The sequence below is a fragment of the Tauraco erythrolophus genome, chromosome 12 (assembly GCF_009769465.1).
Source record: "Tauraco erythrolophus isolate bTauEry1 chromosome 12, bTauEry1.pri, whole genome shotgun sequence".
NCBI lineage: Eukaryota > Metazoa > Chordata > Aves > Musophagiformes > Musophagidae > Tauraco > Tauraco erythrolophus.
This window is the reverse complement of record NC_141476.1, coordinates 11,306,354-11,333,384: the sequence shown is the minus strand read 5'-3', so window position 1 is coordinate 11,333,384 and position 27,031 is coordinate 11,306,354. Positions and strand designations below refer to the sequence as shown.

The 27,031-nt window shown below is 44.5% G+C and overlaps 2 protein-coding genes across 2 annotated transcripts in view; one reads left to right on the top strand and one right to left on the bottom strand.

Annotated features, from left to right (window-relative positions):
• Window positions 1-8,431, top strand: part of SLC6A6 (solute carrier family 6 member 6) — a 52,507-nt gene extending 44,076 nt beyond the window's left edge. Inside the window, 5 exon segments of the mRNA XM_086619225.1 lie at window positions 2,237-2,374; window positions 3,437-3,539; window positions 4,492-4,592; window positions 5,295-5,465; window positions 6,981-8,431. Of these exon segments, the coding sequence (XP_086475351.1) occupies window positions 2,237-2,374; window positions 3,437-3,539; window positions 4,492-4,592; window positions 5,295-5,465; window positions 6,981-7,121 (654 nt within the window). The 3' untranslated portion in view covers window positions 7,122-8,431.
• Window positions 8,432-18,897: 10,466 nt separating this feature from the next.
• The window catches only part of GRIP2 (glutamate receptor interacting protein 2), a 114,470-nt gene continuing 106,336 nt past the window's right edge, over window positions 18,898-27,031 (bottom strand). The window contains exons 22-24 of the mRNA XM_086619261.1: window positions 23,445-23,681; window positions 21,539-21,685; window positions 18,898-19,095 (exon numbers count right to left, since the gene is read on the bottom strand). Of these exons, the coding sequence (XP_086475387.1) occupies window positions 18,898-19,095; window positions 21,539-21,685; window positions 23,445-23,681 (582 nt within the window). The remainder of the gene's footprint in view (window positions 19,096-21,538; window positions 21,686-23,444; window positions 23,682-27,031) is intronic.

The window sequence follows — 27,031 nt, the reverse complement described above, 5'->3', positions numbered from 1 at the left end:
TAACTACTAGGAATGCAGACTTTGATAGTTGCCAAGTGCCAAAAAAGAAAAGCAAAGTCATCATGAGGCACAAAAAGCACAAAATGTTTCATACACTATATCAAGGGTGGCTTCATGAACAGTCAGAAGACAAAGCCACAGCCTTTTTGGTGGCTTGACTCAGAGGTGCTGAGCAATATGGGATCCTGCTGACTTTCACATCACCAGCATGCATTCAGTGCCTCCAAACAGGCCAGAAAGCATCTCAGGTTCCAGTTGTACTAATTATATAGCACACGCTGCTATTAGTTAGTGAGCATGAAAAAATCAAAAAGTTCAGTCCAAGAAGTTAGGTTATTTTTCCCAGTGGTTGCTTATAGGAATGTTGGACTAAATACCACAAAGGAACCTGTAAATCATTTCTAGATAGTCCACTTAGAAGGAAACATGGGTGACCAGGGATTATGCAGTAACTACATGTTCGAAATTGGCAAAGTTTTCAGGGCAACAGGCAGCTTTCTGCACTCAAATGGAAAGTCACTAAGATTGTAAAAACCCAGTTGGTAAGGGTGAAATGTTCATTTAGCCTAGATGCTCTCTTGTATGAGGAGAGATCTGACAATGGATTATTTTTACCTAGTTGTTGTGTACTTAATCTCTTACATTTTTTATATTCCATTTGCCCTACATTGCTTTTTATGGCTTAATCTTTGAACTTTTGTGAGCAATTTTCAATCATTCCAAAGTAAATGTAAAAGTGCCCAATGCCGTGGTTCAACAACCCTATGCTTATGCAAATTAGAAGCTGTCTAGTAATTTTAAAAAGCTCTTCACTGCATAGAATGATTAAAACTAATTGGAGCGCTTAATTTCTCTCCTCCATCTCTCTCGTTTTTTGGAGGGCAGTCAAGCAGGTTTCTGGAATGCCAGAGCAGTTTAAGATCAAATCAGCCCAAAGGAAAGGGTTGCATTTAAAAAGAAAACCCCTTTTACAGAAGTCAAAGTTTAACGAGACAGGTGACAAAATCTGGTGGAGTGTTTGCAGGATGGTCTTGATTTCCAAAATGGAGCTTCTGCTCATGGTCAAAGAGGGCAGAGTTGTTACGAGGCACTTCTGAGCACTGTAAGAGCAATATAGATAAAGGATAGGAAAAGGTTTCTTTTCTTGAAATAATGTGATTTTGTGGATTCCCCGTGATGACTCGTTAGTTGTAAGATGATGTATCCACTTCAAGTGAAGATCATTTCTGTAGAGGCAGCCTTGGTTCTCCATGGTATCTTCATGTCTTCAGTGAATTTGATGCTTTTGTACCTTGCCAGACAGAGGGTGCAGATTAGCTGAATGATCCCTTCTTTGGATTTATGTGGGCGCGGTTCAGTAGTCGCTTTTCTCCATGGTTGAAATGCATCTGGTTTTCAATTAACTTTAAACTTCTATGCAAATCCAGTTTGGGTTATTTGGTTAACTCAAGTTACACATCTTACATGTACCTTTCAAATGGCAAGTAAGTAAAAATACGGTGATCAGGAAGCTAGATAAAGCAAGATTTTCCATCATCTATTCAGAGCTTCATTTTAGGCTTACACATGCAAATAGTTTATCAAATCTTCATACAGGGACTGTATCAGCAGCTCTATTATTGCTGCAGAAGTACCCCTCATTCAGGGGTAGTCTGCTCACAGCTTCAGAAAAGGCAAGTTCAGTCAAAAAGTGCTGCTCTTTCACATCAAAGTTGTCTTTCCCTTGGCTGGATTTTCACTAGCAAACCCAAAAGTAGAATTATATATAACTGTGGAATTAACCTAACTAGTACCTGTGAGGTTTTCTAGTACATCAGAGAAGGCTGGGAGGTAGCTTAGGCTTTTTCGAGTGTTTTCTCTCTGCCTCTTTTTGAGCATACATCTTGAATTCATCTGGAAGAGCTACAACATAAAAGCCACGCAAGTGCCTTGCTGTCATCAAATTAAGTTCCTTTATCCTTGCAGCTTGCATTTACAGAGCCCCTTTGGTAGTTTGTAAGGCTGCTAGGAAATGAACAGCAGTTCTGAAAGCTTGTTCCAACCTGAAAACTGCCCCCACGCTTCAACCTCTGGGTTACAAATGAATGCTTTCCCATTTATTTATGCAGAGCAGCATTTTGCCACAGAGTACAGTTAGAGCATTGCTGTGGAGCATTTGTCCAAGTATGAGTCAAGATAAAATGCCTGGCAGCTAATTCTAAAATCACGTTTCTTTGTTGTTGTTTTTCCCCTCTAGTTTGTTGAAGTTGAAGGACAGATCACGTCATTAGTTGATCTGCACCCATCCTTCCTAAGGAAGGGTTACCGACGGGAAATCTTCATCGCTATAGTATGTTTCCTTAGCTATCTTCTGGGACTAACTATGGTGACTGAGGTAAGTAGCACCGATGCTGGAAATTGCCTTCTTTTTTAGCTCATTTTTAGACCAATTTTAGCTATGAATGAGACAGCATGGAATTAGTGATGCTCTTTAGATCTACAGAGCATCTTTCATCCCTAGATCTGAAAGCATTTTGAAAGGGAGCTATATATTCCCCCCTTTTCAGTTAGAGGAACAGAGGAGTGACATCTCATTAAATTCATTCTGATCTCAGGTTCTAATCAACATGAGTATTAACATCTGGCTCTAAATGATGAAACACGTTGAGAACCTTCAGCGGAGCAGATTAAGAACCTATCTAGTGCATGCAGGGAAAGAGATTTTTATCTTAGTTACACAGTTTTGAATCAATTAAATACCATTGGATTTATTCTACTATAAACAAGACAGGAATATGTTCCAGTGGCTGCACTGTTGTGATATTTACTTCCAAGATAAAACCCAAGCCAGATTCTAAAAACAACTGGAAGAGCACAATTGTGGGAATTAAAACAGCACCTGTAACAGAGCTGCCTAACAAACACAGTTTTTCAAGTAAAACCGTAGGTATATACAGTTCAGTGTAGTGAGAGCAAAAAGTCTAACTGCGTAGTATAAATAAAGAGAGTTAGAAAGAAAAAAGCCAGCTATTCTCATGAAAAAAATCCTTGCACTCAATTCATAAATGAAGATCCTCCTGATGAACTGACTTCCATTTTTAGTATTTTGGAGGTGTTGATATTAGGAGGCGACCAATTATTTCTTTACATCATTTGTTTCTATAAATGCCCATCCTAAAATATTTTTAAGAAGGAAAGATTTAAGTGTCTCAGTAGATTATACTAAGTGGCTTAATTTTGTTTAATCGTCGTCTTGTTTGGAATGCTTCCTGTAATAAACATGCATATTCCCTGGGGAAGGTAATGGCAAATATTTACCTTACATACTTGTTTGATCTTTATTCTTGCTAGACAGCAATCATTAAGGTATGTCGGTAGATGCTACTGGGAGCTGGGCCGGAAATATTCAGGGAGTTTTTCCTAGTGGATCCTAATCCATTGTGTCTCTCTTTTACAGGGTGGCATGTATGTTTTTCAACTCTTTGACTACTATGCAGCTAGTGGTGTATGCCTTTTGTGGGTTGCATTCTTTGAATGTATTGCTGTAGCCTGGGTTTATGGTAAGTGAGAACCGTTTCATCTGATGCCTTCTGATGAGTCAGTGACAATTTTGCTGGCCAGACATTTAGTCATTAGCCACTCCAGAATCTTCTTCCCAGCAACAGGCACATGCCATTAATATAAATTTGCGCTGACCTCTGGGAGACAAATTTGCATCTGGGATGAAGCCAGCCTCCAGTGTTTTTCCACACAAAAATTAGGATTTTTCCATTGCTAATTAATAAAGGCACAATTAAGCTTTTACATGTGTGAAGTTTAGAGATGAGAGTTGAAAGTTTGGCCAGCCGTGAAAACTTCTGTTTGTCTGTCAGAGAATTTCCTTTCAGAGCTGCAAAGTCTGCAAGGGGCAAGCTGACCAAATAGAAAATACAAAAAGCAAGCTGACAGAAAAGTGTGTTCTGTCCTGTTATTCTTAGGCAATGCTGAGTACCAGGGTCTGACAGTAGCCTCTGTAGCTGCCTGAGACGGTAGCTGAGGAATGATCAGAAGATGTTTGCTGCTTAGGACTGACTGGTCATTTTCCTGATTCTTCATGTGCCCCATCTCCTTAAGAAAGCAGAACAAACAAAGTCTTCATTCTGTATCAGTCAAATTTCTGTAGAAGCTGGGTGTTCCGTTTGCTGTTGTGTCCATCCCATGGTGATCCCTCTGGCAAGTTCAGTGAGAGTCTGGGGAGAGGAGCGGGTGTGTGATGGGTGCAGGAGGCATCACATTGCACTCCTGCATCTGAGTAGTGAGGGCTGTGTAGGATGAGAGGGGCCCCCAACATTTGAGCTTCACAAGGAGAAAATCATCTTCCCAGCCATAGGAAGCATTTGAGCAATACATTTGACGCCCTCATCTTCTGTTTCAATGCCCCTTGGAAGGGCCAGGAGAGCAGCTGTGGTCCTACAGGCCTGACATGGCTTTTGTGTGCTCAGTTCTGAGGAAAGCACTCACTCTCCGTTACAGGCGCTGATAATATTTATGATGCCATTGAGGATATGATTGGATACAGACCTGGTCCCTGGATGAAATGGAGCTGGATTGTGATCACACCAGTTCTTTGCGTGGTGAGTACTGACCCGTGCTCTGTCAAGTCTTCTGCGCGGCAGCTCTGAGCCGCCTCCTCCTGCCTCTCCTCAAGGGAAGGCTGGTGCCTTCAGAGACCAGTTTGAAAAGAGCTGCTGGAGGTTTGAACATACCCCTCAAAGACATCATCCTCTTCTCAGATGTTAGCTGTTAACGTGACAGCTCTCTGCTGTGCCTGGGCAAATTGCAGTTGGCTGCGTTTGAGTGGATTTTTCTTAGGATTGGCAAAACATTACATCCGTGACACAGAAAACTCGCTCTCCAAAGAGCAGTTCCTCCTTTAAGTGGTAGGACTACTAGGCCATTTTGACAAAAGGACTTTGAGCAGTCTGAGGTGGGCACTCAGCCTGAAGTATTTCATTTGCTGCAAAGAACATCCCAGTAAGCTCCATGCGAGGTACAGTGAGTATTTGAGCCCTGAAAAAGAACAGGCAGTGTACTGCAGCTGTTCAGCACCATTGCTTAACACCCTGTTGTCAAGCAGTAGCTTACCTGTAAGCAGATGCAGATGCTCTTTCAAGAATTTAAATGGAGGAATGATTCCCCCATTGGTTTAAAATACATGTGGTATCCATCAGCTGTGCCTTTCACTGCCTGTCTTCCTTAGGGCTGGTGGTAGCAGCAGAGCCCTACTGCTTTCAGCACTTTTTGAGCCTCACCTTGATTTCCTTTCTCATCCACAGGGGTGCTTTGTCTTTTCTTTGGCCAAGTACAAACCACTGACCTACAACAAGGTCTACACATACCCAGACTGGGCAATTGGCCTGGGCTGGGTTCTTGCCCTTTCCTCCATGATCTGCATCCCTATGGTGATGGTCATCCGCATCATACAGTCAGATGGGTCGCTTATTGAGGTAAGAGCAACCGGGTGTCTGTCCAGAGGAGAATGGGAGCTTTAACTTGCTGTGTTTTATACAAAATAAGCACAATGCTGGGCAAACCGCCACCTTGTCTGGGTAGGGCAAAGTTGGGTGCCTCTCCTGCAGTGAATGCAAATAAGACTGTTAAAGATCACCTGTACTTTGGGCAAACAGTAGAACCAGAACAAACACAAAGCCTTCTGTCCTCAGACAAACACCAGGTGATTTTACTTGCGTGCCACTTCAGCAGTTTCTAGCTTGGCAAATCGTTGCCTCCGAGTGCAGACAAGTGCTTAAGGACTGGGTGCTTCCGAGTGCCAGATCTCTCTTCTCCAGCCCACAAGGGCAAGGAAGTACCATCCTACAAATCACTGAGAAAACAAGAGAGAAGAGACCTGGGTCAAACCCAGCTGTCTAAGAGCTCATCGAATTTCATGGAAATTCAGATCCACCTGTGGATCATGTGGCTCTCAGGCATGGCCTTCACTCTGGGGAACTGAATAAAAGTCAAACCCTCCTGCCAGTAGGCTTCACTTTATGGCTTTTTAAATATTTTTTTTTTAATTCCTGATGAATCGAATCAAAACACTGGATCCAGATTGCCCTGATCTTTGGGTCAGATTCAGACTTGACAGGGCGGATTCTCTCGCGTTTGGATTTGCAGGCGATCTCTGGCCCTTTGCAGTTCAGTGCAGGTTCCCCTGGTTTGTTTTTCTTCCAGTGGAAAGTTTTTAGAGACTGGGCAAGCATGAAACTTGGCAATTCTCTTCTAAAGTTTCAGATTAGTTTTGTTTTTGCCTAATGAGACGGTCTTAAATGCAGCCCAGGGTATTCTTGGAGGAGAAAATAGGACACTTAGGGTTAGGAGAAAAGAGAGCACAGAATAAAAAAAGAACATTTCCCAGGGCACAAACACTTGCATTTGTTTTCCTCCAAGTGTTAATGGTCTTTTTCAGCTGTGGCCAGAGCATTTTCATGAGTGTTTATTTTCCTGCCTACATTGTCACCATCTATTGAGAGACAAGTCTAAAAGTAGCCAAAACACTTCTCAAAGACCATGTTAGGAAAGGAAAGAGAGTAAACACTGGTCAGATGCCATTTAGTTATTCCTTTGTGAACTGAGGTGGAGAAGAGAAGTTGCCACTTGGCAACAAACAGCTGGGCTAAAAGGCAGGGTTGTTTCTAAATGAGGAGGGAGAACCGACATAATTTGAGCAGCAGCTGCTGCAGCACTGAAAGCCCAGGGTGCAGGATGTGGGATAACGCCATGAATGCCCACGCCGTGAATGCCCTCTCATGTCTGACTTGCGTGGTCAGGCTCTGCAGCTGAGCAAGAGTTGAATGTGGTGCTCCACAGCCCGGCTCCACACATCGTTGCACAGCCACGCAACTCATGCACGTCTCTGACAACCACCATCCCCGTCCTCGGATTGCCACGTCCTCCATCCTGCACGTGGAGACGCAGGGGCCACTTGGTCTTCTAACCTTTGCTTTTCCTCTTTCTTTCAGAGGATAAAAGCCGTGGCTGCTCCCAAGGAAGTGAATCGGTGGTCCAAAGAAACGGAGAGCGGCACCCCGTTCTGCCCCAATGGAACTTCAAATGGCGGATTGATCAAGCCAACTCATATCATTGTGGAAACCATGATGTGAGCTCTCTCTGTGAGAGGATAAACCTGCTTTAACTGCCGTTTACTAACCGTAGATTCTCATAGGACCAGGTTTACAGAGCTTTATATTTGCACTAGGATTTATTTTTATTTCTCACAGAGAAAGTTATTTTTTGTGTGTGTTTTTTTTTTTAATATTTTGTAAGGTAATCACAGCAGATGTCTCTCTGTAGAGGGAGAGCTTTCATATCAGACTAGACATATTACAGGAATTTACTATTATTGGGTTTTTTTAAATATATATATCTTTATCTCTAAATATTATACACCTTACCACTTGAATTGATTGTCTTGCCAGCAATACATTCAAGTCTCAGAAGGCAATTTTAGGTGCTGGTATGGTTGGGAGCAGGGTAATCTACAGAACACACAAAAGGAGCTCTGTTGAGAGATAGGATTAAAAAAACCACACTGTTTCAAGAGAATTTTCAAAGGTGTAGTATTTCTACCCTCTGGTTCCATTGTGGTAAACGACAGGCTTCAGGGTCACGTTAGGGAAAGGGGACAGTTCTGTTTTTTGCAGTCCCTGAGTGAAGATACAGCCGGGCAGCTGGAGCAGAGGGTTTGCACAGGAGGCAGAGAAGGTGGATGTGGAAAGCCTTGCGGCTGTCCCTCCCTGGGACCCTGTCACACAGACGAGAGGAGGGCTTTAGGAAGGCATTTGCAGGATTTGGCATGGTTCACTCTTTCTTGTTTTCCTTTTTACTTTTTCAGTTTTTTTGTTTTTTTTTTTGTTGTTTTGTTTTGTTGGGTTTTTTTTTACTTAAATGAAATGCCTGCTCTTTGTGCGTGAGCAGGGAGGTTGAGTACCTGCTCCTGAGTTTTCCAGCAAAGCTGATTTTAGTGTGGTGGCACTGGTGTAAACTTGAATTCTGCAAACTGGGAGGGACAGCCTGTCCCTGGGGCAGCAGGAGCAAGTGCCCGGGAGCGGAGAGGGGACAAGCAGCACCTGCCCTCTGGGTACTTCAGACGTTCGCTTGCTCGTTTGTTTGCATGTTAATTATTGGACTTTGATTTCGGGCAGAAAAATAAAAGAATCTCTTGTGGACTCTGACTGTCCAAAGGTGAGCACAAACCAGGTCATCCCCAGCAGGAGGAACAACACCGCTCACCTACACCTGGTGTAACCAGCATTTGTAACAGACACGTTGTTAATAATAATAGTAATGAAGATAATAATATCACTCGGCAAACAGGTGCTTTTCATCCATGTATCTCAAAAAGGCTTTGCCAAGTTCAGTAACCAGGATTTGCTTTATTTATTTATTTGGGCGGGGGGCGTGGGGGGGGTTACTGTTAAGGGAACAGACAAAAGGACTAAGTCCCTTGTCCCACGTTACTAAATAGCAGCAGTGGAGCCAGGGCTCCCAGTCTCCTTGCCCATCATTGGGTTAAATTGTAATTTTATTATTTTTTTTTTAGAGGGGGTGGAGGATGGCAGACATATTTATGAGGCTTACGAATCTTATCTGCTGAAGAAACAGGGCTTTTAGGATTTTACGTTAAGGAAAGGGAACATGTAACATTGAAACGTTTTGTATTTGGTCAGAAGGAATTATGTACTGTTCCGTGTTAGACTGGGGAGTGAAGAGAAACCACTACAAGGAGTGTAGGAATGGGGGTTCTGCTTCATGTGGGCCAGGTGGGTGTTTCCATGGGGAATTGCTCCCTGAAGACTGTCCAAAACATGGGCAAAACCCTTTTCTTTTCTTTTTTTTTTTTAAAAAAAAACAACAAAACTTGAGCAGGTTGTGCTGGGAACAGGTTCTCTGGCTGAACTCAGCCTTTTCTTGTGGGCATTGAGTTAGAGGGAGAGGTTTTTTCCTTCTTATGATACCACAGTTAGGCTATCCAAAGGTTTTTAGAGGAAATGCTTGATAAAAGCAGAGTTTGTAGCTGCTTATTCTGCTGTCAGCCTGGTCTGTCAGGGCAGAGTTTGTGATTTAAAAAGGAACATATCCAGTTCTTAACATTCCTACGCAGTAGTTTTATTTTTTTTTTTTTTATCCCATGGGCTATCTGGCCACAGCAGCACAAACACTTGTTGATTAGCTTTTTGATTTTCCTGTAACAGAAAAGGTGTGATTTAAAACTAAGAGATGGACCAAATTATTTTTTTTTATTTTATTTTTTTTAGAAAAAGGAAAAAGTGGCTGGATCTATAAAATACCAAATCTTTCTGGTTTGAATTCATACACATTTTTACATCAGATAGCTGAGCTGCAGCAACAAAACCAGCCACGGCAGAATTACTTTTGTTTTCTTTTTCTGGTTGCTGTATTACGAGAGTTGTAAATGAAACTTTTCCACAGCTGGATGTCACCTGCTGGGCTGGTGGCAATAACCATCCAACAGTCACTGGAGAAATTCTGTGAGCCAGTGAGTGTCATCAAATGTGTCCAAAATAAACAAACATGCATACAGCTAATTTTATTTTTTTTTATTAACCTTTAAGTATCAGAGGCAAGGAAATGTAATCAATAATAACTCTCTTAGTAGGCTTCAGCTTGGACCCTCATTTTTGAGTTACAGTTAGTGCCTGCAGTAATCAGGCATGCTTGCCTGGATGAAGAGGGAGTAGCAGGTTTAGAGGGTCTAAATTAATGGTTTCTGTGAGTGCAGATGAAACACTGATATTTGATTTGTTATTTTTTTGTTATATATATAATATATACACACACACTTGTCATATAACTTGTGTTTGAGATACAGTTTGCACATCACTTTCGTGCTACAGAGCTAAGACAAGCTTTAGTTAGGGGAAAAAATGGTTTGGCTACATCAAAGATGTCTCCAGTGCGTTCACTGGGTATTCTGCCATATCCCGCGTTGTGGAGAGTGTTTTTGCATGAAGAACCAGAGGGCAAATACTACACCTTTCAAAATACAACTATTAGAGAACTAGAACCCAGCCCCATATCGATAGAAACTGTGCCATTCAAATCAGTCGCTTCCATGTACCAAGTGAAAATGTCTCGCACATATGCAACAACCTCACTGAAGCGTTCTCTGTGTCACCTTCTCCGGCCCTGCTGTGCTCTTTAGCATGACTGCAAGGGAGGGCTGGGACTTACGAAGAGCTAAGAAATTATTGTTTCTGGAAAAGAGTTCCTCTCTCCCCTCTTCCCTCCCCTCAAAAAAAAAAAAAAAAAGATAATTAATTCTTCTTGTTTTATCTGGGATTTGAGTTCCAGTGAGCAAACTCTCATTTTTATAGTTTCGGTTCTTCTTAACACTTTTGTTACCAGATTTCTGAACTTGGTGATAAATTTCCGATTCAACATGATCCTCTGCCAAATTTATTGAAAAATATTTTTTAAAAAGGCTATGTTTTCTACCTATTCCCGACTGCAAATACAACTGATTGTTTTTTTCCTAATTTACTTGTTGAAACACTTGTGACCTATTTTACCTGTTTTATGTAAATGAGGCACTCTGTATTAAAATATCATGACTAGTCATAGATGAACTGGTTTGGATCCAGGGAAAAGTTGGTGCAGTTTTGGCATGAGATCTTTAGAACCAGATCCCTGAGTTTAAAACCAAAACAAACCAAGGCACCCCCCCCCCCACCTTTTCATATTCCATGTACCTTTATATTCATGGGTTCTTCTGGGCTTGAAAACGGCAGAGATTCAGCAGTATTTATTTCCAGCTGAACTAAAATCAAGATAGTAGAAATGTAAAGGGGAACATTTACCCCGCAAGATTCTCCAACCTGCTGCTTATTTTTCTCAATTTTCCAAACTTTTTCAGTTCACCTGTCACTAATTATGATCTCACTGAATGGGCATCTATTGTAAGGGACTTTACCAGTAGTCTGTATTTTGGTATTTAAACAGTATGATTTCATAAACAGAACTGTTTTTTATTGTTGTTGTTGTTATTGTTCTCATTTTCCTTCTCATCCGTAGTTTTCCTTTTCATCTGGTCCAAACAGATCCACACACTTAGAAAAGTCCCCTTTAAAGTGTGAGATAGTAGGTCCACAATGGATTTGTTCTTGTGTTGTAAATGAAAATACAAAAGCCTGGCAGCTGTATTTGCCATCTAAAGCAATGCTGGTGGTCACCTTGCAGCAGCCACACAGCTCCTGGAGCGGAGGGGAGTTAGGAACGGTCTGCTGAAAAAAAGCTCAGCAAAACTGTTTTTTGCTGCTGTTCTTGGGGAGAGGAGGAAAAGAGGGGAAAAAAAAAAAAAGGTGCAGCCTTAACAGTTGCTCTAACACCAAAAAAAACCCCAACAACCATCAGCAGAGCCCTTAACGTCACCGTCAGGACAGCATCTCCTGCAGCTGTGTTCAGTCCAGCGTACATCCTCCTGTCTCAACTGCAGATACTCCTGGTTCCTCTTCTCTGTCTCAGCGTTAGATGAGTCAAGTAGATCTGAAGACACATGGACATTTCCATTCGATAGGCCTTTTACAAGTCTCCTCCCGCTCTGTTTCTACTCGTGAAGGAGATTTACAGTTTCGCTGAGGTCGTGCTTGTCACACTTGGGTTCAAAGCTCCCACTCATTGCATCAATGGCAAAACTCCATCTGTGGGAGAAGGATTTTAACGTTTTTGAATAACTGATGATTAGCTTCCACGTCTTGTGGTCACTGCCAAGATCACTCATGGAGGCATAATGTATATAAAATGTTAAATAAGCTGTGTGTTGAATGGAGTGGACAAGTTAGTTAAGCAGCTCAAGTACACTTGGAAGAAAGATGACCCTGACATCATTTCCAGGAGATTCAATGGAAGTTGCTCGCTTTCAATAAAAAAAAAAAAATAAAAAAATCTGTGTTTAAGTAGACTAGTAAATGAAATCTTTCACCCTCATATGCACGCACACAAGTGGGGACATTGCTTCTATTCCTAGGCTGCGAATCATGTGTGTAAGTCTTGCAGAGCTGTTTAGGATGAGAACTGAGAAGATTTAAGCAGCACTTGCTTGCAAAGAGCCAACCTACCAGGGTGTCTAAATGGCCTTTCCTAAAGTGAGCATGGTGGAAGAGGGGAAGTAATGACAAAATCCTGGACTGTGGCTCCTCCAAGGAAGCCTCGATAACACTCCTGGCTCCTTGTAAGTGCCGTGTGGCTCCTGGTACAGCAGGTTGGGTGTGGTGTGGATTCAGGCAGCTGCCTTGGACTTGTTTTTCTCCAAAATCAGCATCCAAAGCCTTGTGGTTAGGATTGAACGTGTAGTTGTATATATGTATATTTGCATGAGCAAAGGTCAGGAACTGTCAGACCCTGGTAGCTTGTTTTATTTCTTGTAATCAAAGCTTGAGACAGAAAGTATTCGGTTGATTCGGTGCACTTGACACCTAAGAAACCCATGAACTAGTGCAATAGAGGCCCTGTGAGGTCTATATTTTGGTCCCAAAATTTTCTGTTGGTATCAATGGTCAATTTGCATTTACTGGAAAGCTTGCTCAAGAGAGACTTCCAGCATAGCTAGCAGTATCCCAGCTGGAATACTGCCTGTTCCAACCCTGCACACTCCACTGGATCATGGCTCTTTTCTGCCTTCCCAGAACAAGTCTGTACATGGAAAATGTGTCTCTGCTTAAAGAAAAAAAAATCTGAATTTGTTTGTTTCTATTAAAAAATAAACAGAAAAAGTCAACTTTTTGTGTTTTTTTTTTCCAATTGTCAGTGTGAATTGGTGATTTCAATTTCCCCTTGTCCTAAAGGAAGGACAGATGATGCTTCAGACAGCATTTGACCAAAAAAAAAAGAAGAAAGCTCGAAATTTTGCAGGTCGAAAACATCATTAAAAAAAGAAATCACTCCCTCATCCCCATCAAAGGTGGGAAGCTTCAGCAACAGGGCTTGCAACTGGAAAAGAGCCTGACCCTGTGGGTGTTGCTGGGTGATTGAATGGCAGCACAGACACGACCTTTTTGTTTCACTGCTGTGTGCTAATTTGAAATAATCAGTAAAAGCGTCAGAATTTAATCACTTCAAGCTTTACTATGGCCCTGAGCTTTAGCAGTAAAGCAAACTGCCCCCATTTTAAAAGGGGGCGCGTTCTTCCCCGTGATTTGGCTCAGTGGGATAGTGCGCCTGAGTTTCCCATTTGTAGCACTGGGCAAACAGGGCTTGACTTGAAAAATCAAAAGAAGTAATGGGGACAAATATAGGGTGTTTTTTTTAAAAAAAAAAATTGCAGCTTGATTTTGCTATGGAGCTGTGCATGCATGCTTTTGTGTGTGTGCATACGCAGGGAAGGCTTCGGTCCTGTAGCATAGTACGTGTTGGCATGATACGTATTGTTTCTAAATCTATCTGCTTCTGCAGTTGAGATGTTAAAAGATTTGAATTTTTTTTAATCAATATATAAAGGAAAAAAATACATGAGAACAGTGGCAAAATAATGTTGAGAGGCTGAAAAAAAAAATTAATAAGCCTGAGAAAGCAAGTAGAGTTAGTTTGTCATCTGCTCCAGTCCTGGAAACCAGCAACAGTCTCTCAGCATTGCAGCATCCCAGTACTGTTCTGAAGTGCTCATTGTTCAATAGGATGTTGTTTTTTTTTCTCCAGTGTAATGTTGTGATTGTTACCTGATAACGTTGCCAGGGACTTCACGTTGTGAGAGGTGGTCCATCTTGCTTGATGTATTTGGCTAAAAAACAGTGGTGGTATTTTTTATTATTTAAATTCCTAGCAACTGTGACTACAGTAATGTGATGAGTAGCACATACAGCAAGGAGGCAACGTTGACGATGGCCTCTTTAAAAAAATGTCATCTGAACTTTTTTAAAAAAAAAAACTTTAAAAATATTTTTAAAACATTTTTTGTGTGTTCTAAAACGGAATATTTGTATTTGAAAAAAATCCTGGAGTGTAATTTAATCCTAAAAACCCTAGCCTTTGTGTATTTGGTAAATGTTTGTATTTTGCAGTTTCTGTTTTGCTTTTTAGATAAATAAAATGTATATGGATATTTTTAAGTCATCTTTGCTTTTTTTAGATGAGTTTGTAATCACCTTATAACAGAAAATAAAACTTTCCTTTATAAACCAGCTATGCTCGTGGATGGTTGTTGTTTGTTTTTTTTTTTTTGGTCTTTGAGTAGCTCAGTTCTTCCTTTAAACATATTATTTATTGCAGGGTTGTTGGTTTGGGGTTTTTTTGTCCTTCTGAAATATTCCATTTTATTTATTATTTAATTTTTAATATATGTACATATAAACCCAGCTCACAATCTGACTTCACATCTGCCATGGTTTCACCGTGGTTGGCAGCTCAGTCCCACGCAGCTGATTGCTCACCCACTGGGATGGGGAGAGAATCGGAAGGGTAAAAGTTTAAAAATTCATGGTTTGGGATACAGACAGTTTAATAATTAAAAAAAAAAAAAAAAAAAGAAGAAGAAAAAAAAACCCACAAGCAAAAAACAAACCAAAAACCAAGAAAAACAAGTGATGTGAAAGAAAATTTCTCAGCACTAACCAGCCAAAGCCCAGCTGGTCCCCAGCAATGGCCACCACTCCCCACCTCCAGCCTCCGAGGTGGTATTTCTGCACTTGCCATCGTATGGCGTGGGGGAATCCCTTTGGTCTGGAGGGCATCAGCCATCCCAGCTGTGTTCCCACCCCATTTCTTCTGCATTTCCAGCCTACTTGCTGGTTGGGCAGCACGAGCATCAGAAAAGGCCTTGACACTGTGTAAACGCTGCCCAGCAAGAACTAAACTCTGGGTCATCAACAGAGATTTAGTTTGGGATGATTTGTTTGTTTGTTTTTCCCCCTCAGCAACAGCTTTGGCTGAACACGAAGAAGGGTTCATGGTGGTCCCAGCTCATGTTGGTTCTCTCTTGCCCAGCCTGTAGCATTACTTCACTTGTGCTTTGCTTTCCCTAGACTGACTCTTCATCATGTGCAGTTGGGCATGTGCTGAGTCTTGCAAGGCCATGAGATATTAGCCTTTTTTTATATTTCCCCCTCCATTTTCCCTCTTTTTTTTTTTTTTTTGCTTTTTGTTGTCTTCATAAGACTGTTCCCGCAAATACAAGCTTTCCTTGGCCCCCCTGGGGCACAGGCAGATGGGTGCAGCGTTATCAGTTACTGCTGGGGAGCTCTTGCCATTGGGCTGAGCCACCCCAGCTCAGCCCACCCCAGGGCATTGCCAGCTGCCATCTGTACCATCTTGGCTGCGTGGCACCTCCACCTTGGGGATTCAAATACATCAGAAAAGCCCAATAGGATGAAAAAGAAAGAATATATATAAAAAAAAACCTCAGCATTTATTTTCCTAGTGTATGGAACTGGTCAGTTAAGGCTCACTGATGGCCTGTTGAATCAAGCAGATGAAGGTTAAACCAGAGACGCCTTTCCTTGACTCCTGATTTGAGATAGGGAAAGAAAACAACATATAGGTGGCTACAATTTGTGAAATGGAAAGCTGCTCAGCATTTGTGCATCAGGCCCTAATCACTGCAGAGCCTCCAGCCCTCCGCCCATGCCCAGGATTAGCCCCACAGTTGTCTTTATTTGGCCTTTTTTTGGTTTGGTTGGTTGTTTTGCTGAGTGCTGAGGACTTTGTCAGGGATTTCTCCTCCCATTGGCAAAGCAATGCCTGGGCTGAGCTGCCTGATACCAGCACAGACAGCAACTGCGATGTGTCTCAGGTTAAAATCAAATAAACAAATAATTTAAAAAAACACCATGAAGTGCCACCAGCTGCTGCCAAACAGCTTCACATACCTGCCATGGGCAGCCGTCACCTGCCTATGGCTGCAGCTGGCTCCCTCAGCCGAGGTCCATGGGACACAAGGTGACATTAGCGGGAGGACACGCTGCCCGCCGAGGCGACCGGCAGCGCATTCCAGGGGCGCAGCACCGTGCTAACCTTTTACCTGCTGTACGCACCCAAACCCCGCCAGTCACGTTGCACGGGCACATTAAACCTGCCGTGGCCCCAGCACCTCGCTGGCTCCACGCGGCTTTGGCAAAGTCCCTGGTGCCAAAGGTGTGAAGGGGCTCGTTCCGCAGCCTGCTCCCCGGCAGGGCGGCCAGGGATGGCAGATAAGGCTTGTTTATGTAGCAATGATTCCCCACGTCTAACCAGGAGCATTTCCATACCATGCTCAGTCCTCTGAAAATTCCTGCATTACGCACTTGGCTCTGGAGGGTTGCAAAATCCAGCTCACCCTTCCCTTGCTGGTGAGCAGAGATTCCCTACGGCCTCATCCAGGGAGCATCCCAGCCTGCGCTGCCCACGCTGGGTGTGCAGAGGTGCACAAAATTTCTTTGCAAGAGCAAAGGGATGAAATCCTTAATGCAGGGACACACGGAGTTACATCCTGGGTTTGTGGCAGTCATCTATTTGGATGTCTGGTTTCACAAGTGGGATAATTTGGCTACCTCGGTGCAGCTCCCCAAGGCACCCCACTGGAGCTGCAGGGTGCTGAGTGCCAGATGGGACATCTCCTGCCGGCACATCGTCCTCCAGTGGTTTCCTAACCCCTCCCCAGGGATTAACCACAGCTTTGCCAACACTGCCATGACCACATCATGGTCACCACGTGCTTTGCTGCATCAGTGTTTTGCCATGAAGTAGCCCGAGTTTAACCCAGTAAGACTTCCAATGTGGCCAAGTGGAGCTGCAAGCGATGCTGTAACCATGTGCACAGGCATCTCTAGCTCCTATTAGCACTGCTACAGCAAAATTGCCTCCATGTCCACAGGGAGAGAAGTGACCCAAGTCCCACTGCTGGACGATGGCAAGGGACAACCCCAGTCCCGCACTGGTAGCCTTACAAGGAGCAGCCTCCCAGCAAAGCCCCGTGTGCCCTTCCCCTGTCCTTCAAGGCATCTCCTGACTAGGGGTCCTGTGGCAAGTTAAAACAGGGCTGCAAGCAGAGTGTTGCCTCACTATCATCCTCCAGCAGAGAGACACAAACCAAAACAAACGCATTTCATTTGCTTTTATTTAATAAAAAAAAAAAAAGTCGAAGTCATTGCAATCCCATTTAAATACAGAGATTTACAAATAGGTCCAAAACAGGACTAAAATATTCTTTGAAATGCTGTACTTTTAAATATTGTGCTTTCATAGATACATAAGAAAATTAGCATATAAAAATACTTTACAAGGAATACACTCTAATATATGGATAAAAATACACATTTAAGTAATGCATTTCATCTTCATATCATTCAAAATGCATAGGAAGGGATACAAGGACCAAGATTTTCTTCCTTTTTTTTTTAAAGCCTTTAATAAAAGTCTTCATTAAAAACCTATGAGAAGCCCCAGTGAGCTTCCACTGCTCAGAATATTGCATATAAAAACACTTTCGGCTGCACTGTCAATGCTCCACAGTATCAATTATGGCACATTATCTAGTTGTGGCAGCAATGGTATGGGATATTGCATACTCGAAGAGGAAATGGCTACAACGACGAATAGCTGGATGGGGCTGGGCATGTGTCTGGAAGAAACACCCTGATAGTCGCGCCATCGCGGAGGGACAGAGCCGCAAAGTGGCTTGGGGATAGACGTGGGGGGACAAGTCCTGGCTCAGCAAAGCGACAAACGTGTGCTGTACACCCATCCGACACCCTACGCGCACCACCGGCATGCAGGCGGTGATGGAGGGACCGAAAGGGCGAGCGGGGAACGGGGGCGGTGGGCACCGAGGCTGCGGCATCCAACCGAGCAAGCTCCTTGTCTCCACTGTGCCCGAGCCTTCCTGGGGAAAGCGACACCAGGCTCACCGGGACATGAACATCATCATAAAGTGCTAAACATGAAAGATGGCAGGCAGGGGAGGAAACGGATGCAAACATCACAGCCAAACCTGCATGGCCACACGCACTGCCCAGCCCACGCAGGACACAGGACACACAACCTCCATCCAACGAAGGGCTTCTCATGCCACTGCCTGACAGAAGACAACAAGGTTTTCCTAATTCAAAGTCTCAGGGACAGCCCTGGGAAGATGGCTGTTCTATTTACTTGTGGGCACAGGCCAGGTTTGCCAGCACGAGATCTCCACAAAGCCCTGACGAGCAAGGTGGCTGGGGATTTGGGGCCTTGGGTACAGCCTTCTGCTCCATAATAACCACTCCAGCACCAGTAACCACATCGCTGCCAGGAATCGATGGCGGGATGAGGCGGCTCGTCCCACCACAGGGCGAGTCGGCCTGGCAGGGAGCATGGATGGGGATGGCAGGAGGCAGCTGCAAATAACCCATTTTTGAGCAAGAACTGCATCGAGCCACTCTCAAGCACGTTCAAAATGTCTTCAAACAGCGCTCTCCACAGCCCTGCGCCAGCAGTGCAAGGGGCTGGGAAATGGATTTACCAGGAGTGCTTAAAGGATGGAGCTGGGCACAACAGAAAAGGAAGGGCGCTTCAGTCTTACTGTACACGATTAACTGAACAAACGAGAAACATAATAGCACCATGTGTGTTTATAGGGTGGCCAAGGCCTTCAGGATGAGGAGGATGTCGGAGGCAGGACCCCGCGTGCCCCGAGGGCTGGAGCGCAGGGTGATGCCCTGCCACGGGCGATGGCTGGGGATGCTCCTTCCTCCTGTCGGCAGCTCGCCCCACCGCCAGCACTGCCCACAGCCCAACATGCGCATCCAGCAATATTTGGCGGTCTACAGGCTCACTGAAGACCCACCTCCCCACTTCCAGGTGATGGTACACACAGCGTTTACAAATACCAGTGCAAAAAAAAGAACAGGAAAAACACCCCAAACACCACAACAGCTCAGCAGAGACCTCGGGCACCGTCTGCTCTGCTCCTGCTGCTCAGAACGTCTGGACGCTCGCCTTGACCTCAGTGCCGCGGGCCGCCTGTGCCGGCAGCTCTCTGCTACCCTCCGGGGGAGCGTTGGCAGCCAGTGCCAAGGGGTTCCGGCTAATCACCAGGTCCAGCTTATCTCCAGCCTCCGAAATCAGGGGAACAGCCAGACAGCAGTCAAAGTCTCTTGTTCGGACGCGGTTTACCTGCCAGGATGGATTTAGGATGTGCCATGGGGAGGAACAACAGAAAGACCATGTTTGTTAGTCAGAAAACGCAAGGTTGGTGCTAAAACCACATCTGTGAAAACACACAACTCTTGGGGGTCCCTAACTCCGAGTTCACAGCGGAGTGGGACAGGGGCATCCCTTCAGGCTTAGCACATCTTGCTTAGCTGAGAAATGATGCAATAATCGGTAGAGGAAGGGGGGAAAAAAGTCTAAATCAGGCATAAACCCTGACCCCAAGTGTCTGGGGCAGTACTAAAAGTATTAAACACTGCAGGGCTCAAGCACAGTTCTCCAGTTCAGGACTCTAGGAGAAAGGCTGCCATTTTCCATCATTTTTTCGCCATCGTGGCTTTTACTGGCCTTAAATTTGTGATGCGGGATATGCAGCGCCTAGAAAACAAATACAGCTCGGACCCTGAGGCTTCTGCCGACCATTTTCCAGCTCAGCCAGCAGTAAATTCAGACTATACTGAACAGTTTCTGCTTGTCCTCTCCCCATTTACATCCTTCATTTCAGAGGAGTCTGGATGCATTTCACACGGGCCCAGAAGGTGGCTGCAAATTCTCTCAGCAGTATTCAGCAGCGAAAGCACTTTTACGCTGTCTCTTGAAGACCTTCAAGTGCATTTCTAGGCTGGTTCACCTGCAAGAACCACCCAGCTCTCTTGCCTGCAGCTACCAGAGCTCCTGGGCTTGGTGCCATGACAGTTCCAGGATGAAAGGGGCTGGTAAACAGCATGGGGAGGGGAAGCAGGGAAAGGAGAAAAGGAATTTTCCACCCACCTTTGGAGCGCATTACCCCTGGGGCCAGGTGCTGCTTCCTACTCTGGGTAAAGGCTGGACGAGTCCATGCAACCCTTCCATCCAAAACCCTTTCCCAGCATTAACACACGCCCATGGAGCTGGGTTCCGTGACAGCACCAGTGTCCCCCTGCCCTAGCTGGTGTCCATATGGATGACCCCAATACTGTTCCTTGCAGTGTAGTAACTAAGGATAATTTCTAGATCACAGGTGGACAAGGAGAGATAAGCCAGGAGCTTGCAATGCTGTGCTTCAGCTACTCCATCCAGCCAAGAGGCAGAGAGTCTGTCACAGCAGGGACGAGGTGTTTCGCTGGCCTTCAGGCACATCATCATGCCCATAATCAGCAGCACTGTGAAGCATCCTCAGCAACGCCGCTCCATACCTCTTGCCGGGAGCTGCCTGTTCCAGGTCTGTAATCCCTCATTCACAACTCCGCACATCGATGCGATGGCAATCACCTCGTCTTCTTGTAGGTGTCAGCCGTGCAGCGTAGCACGTGGAAGGGGGTGTCGAAAGTCTCCACACCGCTCTGTTTAGGATTTTGGGCACACCTCCCAGAGCACTTGGCACTCACCAAAAGTGACACATCCAACATTCAACAGAAAGGCAGCCCAGAGCCTAATTAGCTTCTTGTTCATTCTTGCACCATCTTTTATTTGAAGCCGAGAAGGAATAATTGTATAGCAGCCAATTGGCTGGAGACCATAACAAGCTTAAACAAGGTTCCCCACAGCGCTGCCAGTTCTCCAGTTACCTGACGTACATAATATATTGGCTCTAATCCTACTGCTAACAACCCTCGCCTAGAAATTAGTAAAACTAAACGTATTTGAGTGTTTCCAAATACGGTCACAATATCTGCATTTCCACATGGCGGCAATTTTTCCATTGGGGTTGCACTTTCTCAGTTGCTCTCTGAGTTGCCTCAAAGCTAAAATAGTGGGGTTTTTTCCATCCACATGAAGCTCTTCTCCAGTCTCCGAAACTCACCATGGTCTTACTGTCCCTCTGGTAGTCCGATACGCCCAGGTCACTTTTATTACAGACTGTGCTTTTGACCAGAATTTTTATTCTGTTTCTGCATCAGCTACTTCAGATCAAGTATCTTTCAAAGAAAAATATCCATGAAAAACACCTTGCTTGGAGGATGTGTTTCCCAGAAAACTCTTTTAGTTGTCAAACGCATGCACAGAACTTCGTGAATACCACTTAACTCCACACGGGGCTTCGCAGGAACATGTATTGGTCAACACAGTCTAGTTCATCCCAAAATCGCCCTGTTACATGATAGGGAAAGGACCGAGGGTGAGGAGAGGATGCAATACAGCTTTCTGGTTGGTTTGAGCTGCCTAAGGTCAAAACGGCCAGTGCTGGGACAGGCTGTGTCCTGGAATAGGTAAAGCCTAGGGGTACCACCTGGGGGTACTACCTAGCGATTTCTCATCATAAAACACAGGTCTCATTGAGTAATTGGTGGCTAAGAGCTCACCTGGTTGGCTAACTATTACCTTTCATTAAAGTTAGTGCTGTCATGGATGGGTCTCACTTCTCTCTTCCTCTCAGCCACTCATTCACTCCATCCCAGCCTCCAGAACTGCATTTTGCATTTATTACCTGAAGCACTCTGTCATATGGCTTGAGGCCACACTGATCTGCTGGCCCATCCGGACGGACCATATTTACATAGACACCTTTTTCTAACAGGCCATCTGACACACTGAATCCAAAGTCTTCACTCTCCGGGTCTTTGTGAAGTGTCATCTGAAGGGGCAGAAACAGAACACCCATGTTTTAATGCAGCAGAGGAAGGAGGAGATGTACAGGGTTGGCAGGGTAGGAGTAACACAGGTAATGCGTGTGGACCTACAGCAATTCTGCTCTGGGTCTCCTGGGCAGATTTTTGTTAGCCTGGGCAGCTAATACAAGTTGAGCCTTATTTACCAGACACCATCATCATCTCAGGTAGATCATATGGAGAAGTGCTTTGGGGACCTGCATATAACCAACCACATGACAGTCCCTCTCCCTTGGACGTGAAAGGAAACACAAGCAGCGTAACACAGACAGCTACCATATTTCACCCAAAGAGCAACAAAGCAAGAGTTATTAATGCAGCGTTGCCTTCCCTGGCCCAGGTTACATTGTGCATCCTCTGTGTATGCCAGACTAGCACAGGAAAAATCAACATGTTCACAGAGAATTTTCAAGGTAGTGTGTCAAGCATGAAGACAGCTCATTTATAATGTATCACTCTGCAGGAACATCTAAACTTCATATTATTCATGAGTTCTTTTCAGAAAACTCATATCAATAAGTGCTGATGTACTGAGGACAAGAAACAGGTAACCTCATCACCCTTCCCTTGAGCATGTCACGCTTTGACCTCATCTAAAGGAGGAGTGCACTGCTGGAAGCGTATCTTGCCATGGGGTAACACTGGGAATCAGGGACAACTGATTCCCCAACACCACCAAAATCTCCCATTGCCTCCCATGAACTGGGACTGCATCTCTACGGTGAGGCTCTAACTTCGTCACTGTTCTCTTGACTGGGTGAGCCTCATGGAGGTGTGGTCTTTGGGAAGGACAGTGTCCAGGATGACGCACAGGAGCCGCCCACCTGGCCTCAATCTCATCTCCAAACACAGCCAACACCAGATGCTCCAGAGGAATGAAAAGTCACCCTGTAACATGCCTAATTACACAGCTCTCCTCCTTCAGGCACAAAGGAGTTTTATTCAAAGACACATTTGTCATGCCCTCAAGGACAAGAGCAGATCAAACATGAAAAAGCTGTTTTTTTCCAGCTACCATAACTGCAGGTTTCATTCTAAAGTCACATTAGGAAAGGAAAAGGTAATAAAATTTTTTGAAACCCCTCCAGCTTCCTTCCCTGCTTGCATTCTGCATCAGCAGCTTCTACAGTTAATTACTTTTTCTAATTACCGTTGTCTTGCACCATGCTTAAACTGGCTACGTTCAGCTACCGTGAATTCAAACAAGTATCCCATCACTGAGGTCCTACCATTTGCAACCCTTCAGGAAAGACTGGGTGGAGTAGAAGGGGAGGGGAAAATAAGTTATTTTAAAGTTATTAGAAGTTATTTTCTATCCAAAAAACGGCCTACTGAATGGAGTGTGCCACTGGAAAAAGGCTGATGGATCTCCATGGGATCATACTTTGAGCTCTCTCGCTTGTATCTGTAGCACCAATTAATGAACTCCAGAACATAAGAACCTGGAAATCTCATATAATAAAGGGAAACAGCGAAGCACAGATTTGAAACCCGCTGAAGCATGGCAGCTAAATCTCATTACTCTTCTAAAGAGGCCCCTTCATCTTAATCTGACCCTCTGGACACCTCTGCTGCAGACCTTGGTGGGGGTCAGCTTTAACAAGGAACGTTATCTGGGAGTCCCTCTGAACAAAGGAGATTTTCTACAAGGTTGCAAAGCTTCTACAGCTTTAACCACTGAGGTACCACAGTGCCACAGCCAGACGAGCCCTTGGCAACACAGACCTTGTGAAACTCGAGAGGGGTAGGGGACATGATTTCCTTCATCTCCTTTTCAATCTTCTTCATGTCCAGGTTCCTCTCATTCTTCTTGGCAGGGGAGCTGCTACCCTCGGTCTGTCCCTCATCACAGCTGGAGTTTGCTTTCCTCAATGGGCTCAGTCCTGATGGGTTGACAGAGTCCAGCAGGAGCTTGCTGCCCTCCAGCCCCAGGTTGTGCACGCTCCCCGTCATGATGGATGCCTGTAGGGCAAGGGCACAAAGTCACTCTGCTAAGCTGGCAGCAGGAAGAAATCGACCACATGGCAACAAAAGTGGCATAGACAACAACAGCAGGGCACCACTGTTCTTGTTAATCAGAAAACTAAGTACCAAGAAGCTTTTCCAGTTAGCTACAAAAGCCATTTCTAGACTTCAGGAGCCTACTGCTGCCAGATCTATCGCTGACCTGCCGTGTGCTCTCCCACCCCAACACGGAGCTTTATCTCAGAAGGACACATTTGTGAAGCATTTCCTTATGTTTTGATGACCTGTTCTACACAGAGCCAGCAGATCTCATCTTGTGCAGGAATCCTCTTGGTAGTCAAGGAGTATGAACATCCAGATCTCAGGATACTGAGTGTCTGCCTGGCTCTCCAGCCTTTCCTTGTAGGCTACAGCTCACCATCAGCATTGCACAGTGCTGGCAACAGCCCAGGGAAGTCAATACCCAGGACTCCACTGAGGCCAATTCAGCAGAGAGATTAGGATTTTATCTGTCAGTAAATGGGAGCCATCACTGAGCAAAACTGAGTTAAAAATATGAAATTAAGTAGTATTTAAGCCTGGTCATCCTTGATAGCATCCATTAAAAGATGCCCCTAAGTAGATTCTACTCCATTTGGCAACGTTTTTCACTAATGAGATTACATTGATCAAAGCTAATGAAGGAGTCAAGAATCCAGTCTGTGGAACCTCAACTGGCTCCAGGTCACAGAGTCCATTTAAATGGCATAATGAAAACTGTCATTTCAAAGTTCAGGCTCCAAGGTTCTGCAGTCCCATTAAATGTCAAAAGGTAGAAGAAAGAAAAGGAGAGGTAGGGAGCAGACAGCAAAATTCAGCAATGCTAAATGTGGCAAGTGAAAGAGCAATTGCTCCTGCGCACGGGGGAAATATCATCTGACTGAATCTCTAATTGCGACCTTCCATCTCTTTGCTCCAAGCTGGAACAAAGGCAAATAACGCGAATTCTGGTGGCAGTACGACAATGTCTGCACTACCCACATTATCCCAACCAGGGGATGGATAAAATACAGAAAATCTTTAAGCTTTGCACTTTTCAAGTCTTCACACAAAAATGACTGATTAGCTGGAGTTTGGACAAAACTCAAACACCTGCTACATGCTGGAAGGACTGTTGAGTTACCACGTACTTGAAACGCAGATTAACAAACAGCAGTACAGCCAACTGGGGTATGTTTGTCCACTGACCTCAGGCAACCTCAGCACCCCTCAGGACGCCGTGCCATGCTGCACCAACACCAGCATCACTGAGCCAGGGAGGAGAACCGGAAGGTCTGTGCGCATCGTGCTACTGTCCTCCCTCTTGCAAATCCTGTAACTGGCCAGTACCCAACATCACGCTGCTCCTACAGCATTCGACTCCTTCTCTGTATTCAAGATATTTAAATACTCCTTGCAGCATCATAAGCAATTCGCTAGGTGCTTGGGTTAAGCGCAAGCGACAGAAAGGACAATTCTGGACTTCTCCAGCCTGTGGCTGCCCCGTGTTATTTTTCCCCATGTCTTGCTTGCCCTCAAAGCAAAGTGAGGACACACGTTCCACTAGACATACTGGAAAAAGTCTGTTTCTACCCATATCATGTAGTCTGGGAGTAGACTGCTACTGTGTGTGAACCTGTTTCCAGGCTATCATGCGTTATCCTGCGTGACTCTTGCCCTTTTTCAAATATAGAGCATGAAGAGTCAAATTAAAAAAAAAAAATTAAAAGAGAAATAAATCTGTGACTGTCATAAAATCGCAGAAGGCCAAGAGCTGGGGCTTAGAAACCCACGATATAGCAAGAGCCCCAGTGAGCACTGCATATCCCACACCACGGCTCAGGAAGGATGGGCACATGGAAAGGGAGGAACAGATCAGCGCTACTTTGGATTTAATAAAAAGGGATCAGCAGTACTTTGGATTTAATAAAAAGGGAGGTGAAACCCATCAGACTTGTGCTAAAAACACAGCACTTTCCTTTGGTCCTCAGAACTTTTCAAAATATTCTAGAAATGTGCTAAATATACCAAAACTCTAGAGGTGCTCAGCTTTTTGGAAGATGTCTTTACACTTCTTAAAGCATTTCTATAACCATCAAATCCCCAAAGCCTTAAACCAGCATGAATCAAAAGCCCACACATCCCTGCACCATGGATCCCTGGAAAAGGAAAAGGATTGGGCAGAAAGATATTTTCTCTGTCCTGGCATTTCACAGCAGCCAAACAAATTCCTTCTTTTACATTTAGATGCCAGTCATTATACAGAAGAGAAGCATCTATGCATCATTTCAGAGGGGTACTTTTTCTTAAGTAGGCAGCAACAGTTCAGGATGGTTGGTAGCACCTGCCTAAACTAATTTCTAAATACATTCAGGTCCAGGAGATAAGTGATCAAGGGAAGAAGTTATAGTTTGGGGGGCGGGGGGGTGTTGTGTGTGGGTTGTGGGGTTTCTTAAGTCAGCATTTTCTTAAGCAGTTAAAATAATAAATACACTCTTTTGTGTTTCAGCACAATAAATTTGAGATTTCCTCCCCCACTTACAGTTGCTGAGGATCAAGGAGGAAAGAACAATTAGAAAGTCCCTTGTCACCAATTTTTTCACATATAGACCAAAACAGGACTTTCCTTTTCCACCTCCAATTATTCAGAAATCGCCTTTTTCTCTGAAGCCTAAGCAATATGTAATTGTACATAAAAATAGTCCCACTGCGGGTGACGGCGGGTACGACCCAGCAAGCTCTCCTCAGTCCTCTGCACCCAGAAGACAGGGGGGAAGATGAGCTAATGGGCTCCTGCTCCTTCTTTTGAGCCTCGGGAGCTGAATCGGGCAGAGGTTTGCTTCCCACTACTCGACAGTCTTGAAGGAGGCCTTTATTTGCATCCCACGGCTTAGAAATCCAGGCTCCTCATCCTATAACCGGACACAATAACATGACCTCCAAAGCATTTTGGATAAAGAAGAGAGAAAGTGGCTTGTGAAGAGAGGAAACACCTTTATTTCTGCAGGAAGCAATTACTTTCTCTGATTTTTCCATGGGGAAGGCTGGCTGAAAAGCTTTCAATTACCCATTTCACTGAAACAGTTTCCGGCAGAGTGACAGCTGAATGCAAGATATATGTTGGGCCTGTCTATATTTGAAGCCAGTCAAGGCTTCAGTCCCAGTGGGGTTTTTGGGGGCTCTTTTCGCTTGGCTTTTAAGTGCTTTGGACAGACAATATCTTTCCAAGCCGAGGGTTTACCATTTGATAGGGATTTGCCAACAGTCATGTGAAGATTGTTGGCCAGCAACAGTTTGCAGAAAGAGCGTGGAGTTGCTGGTGGGTAAGT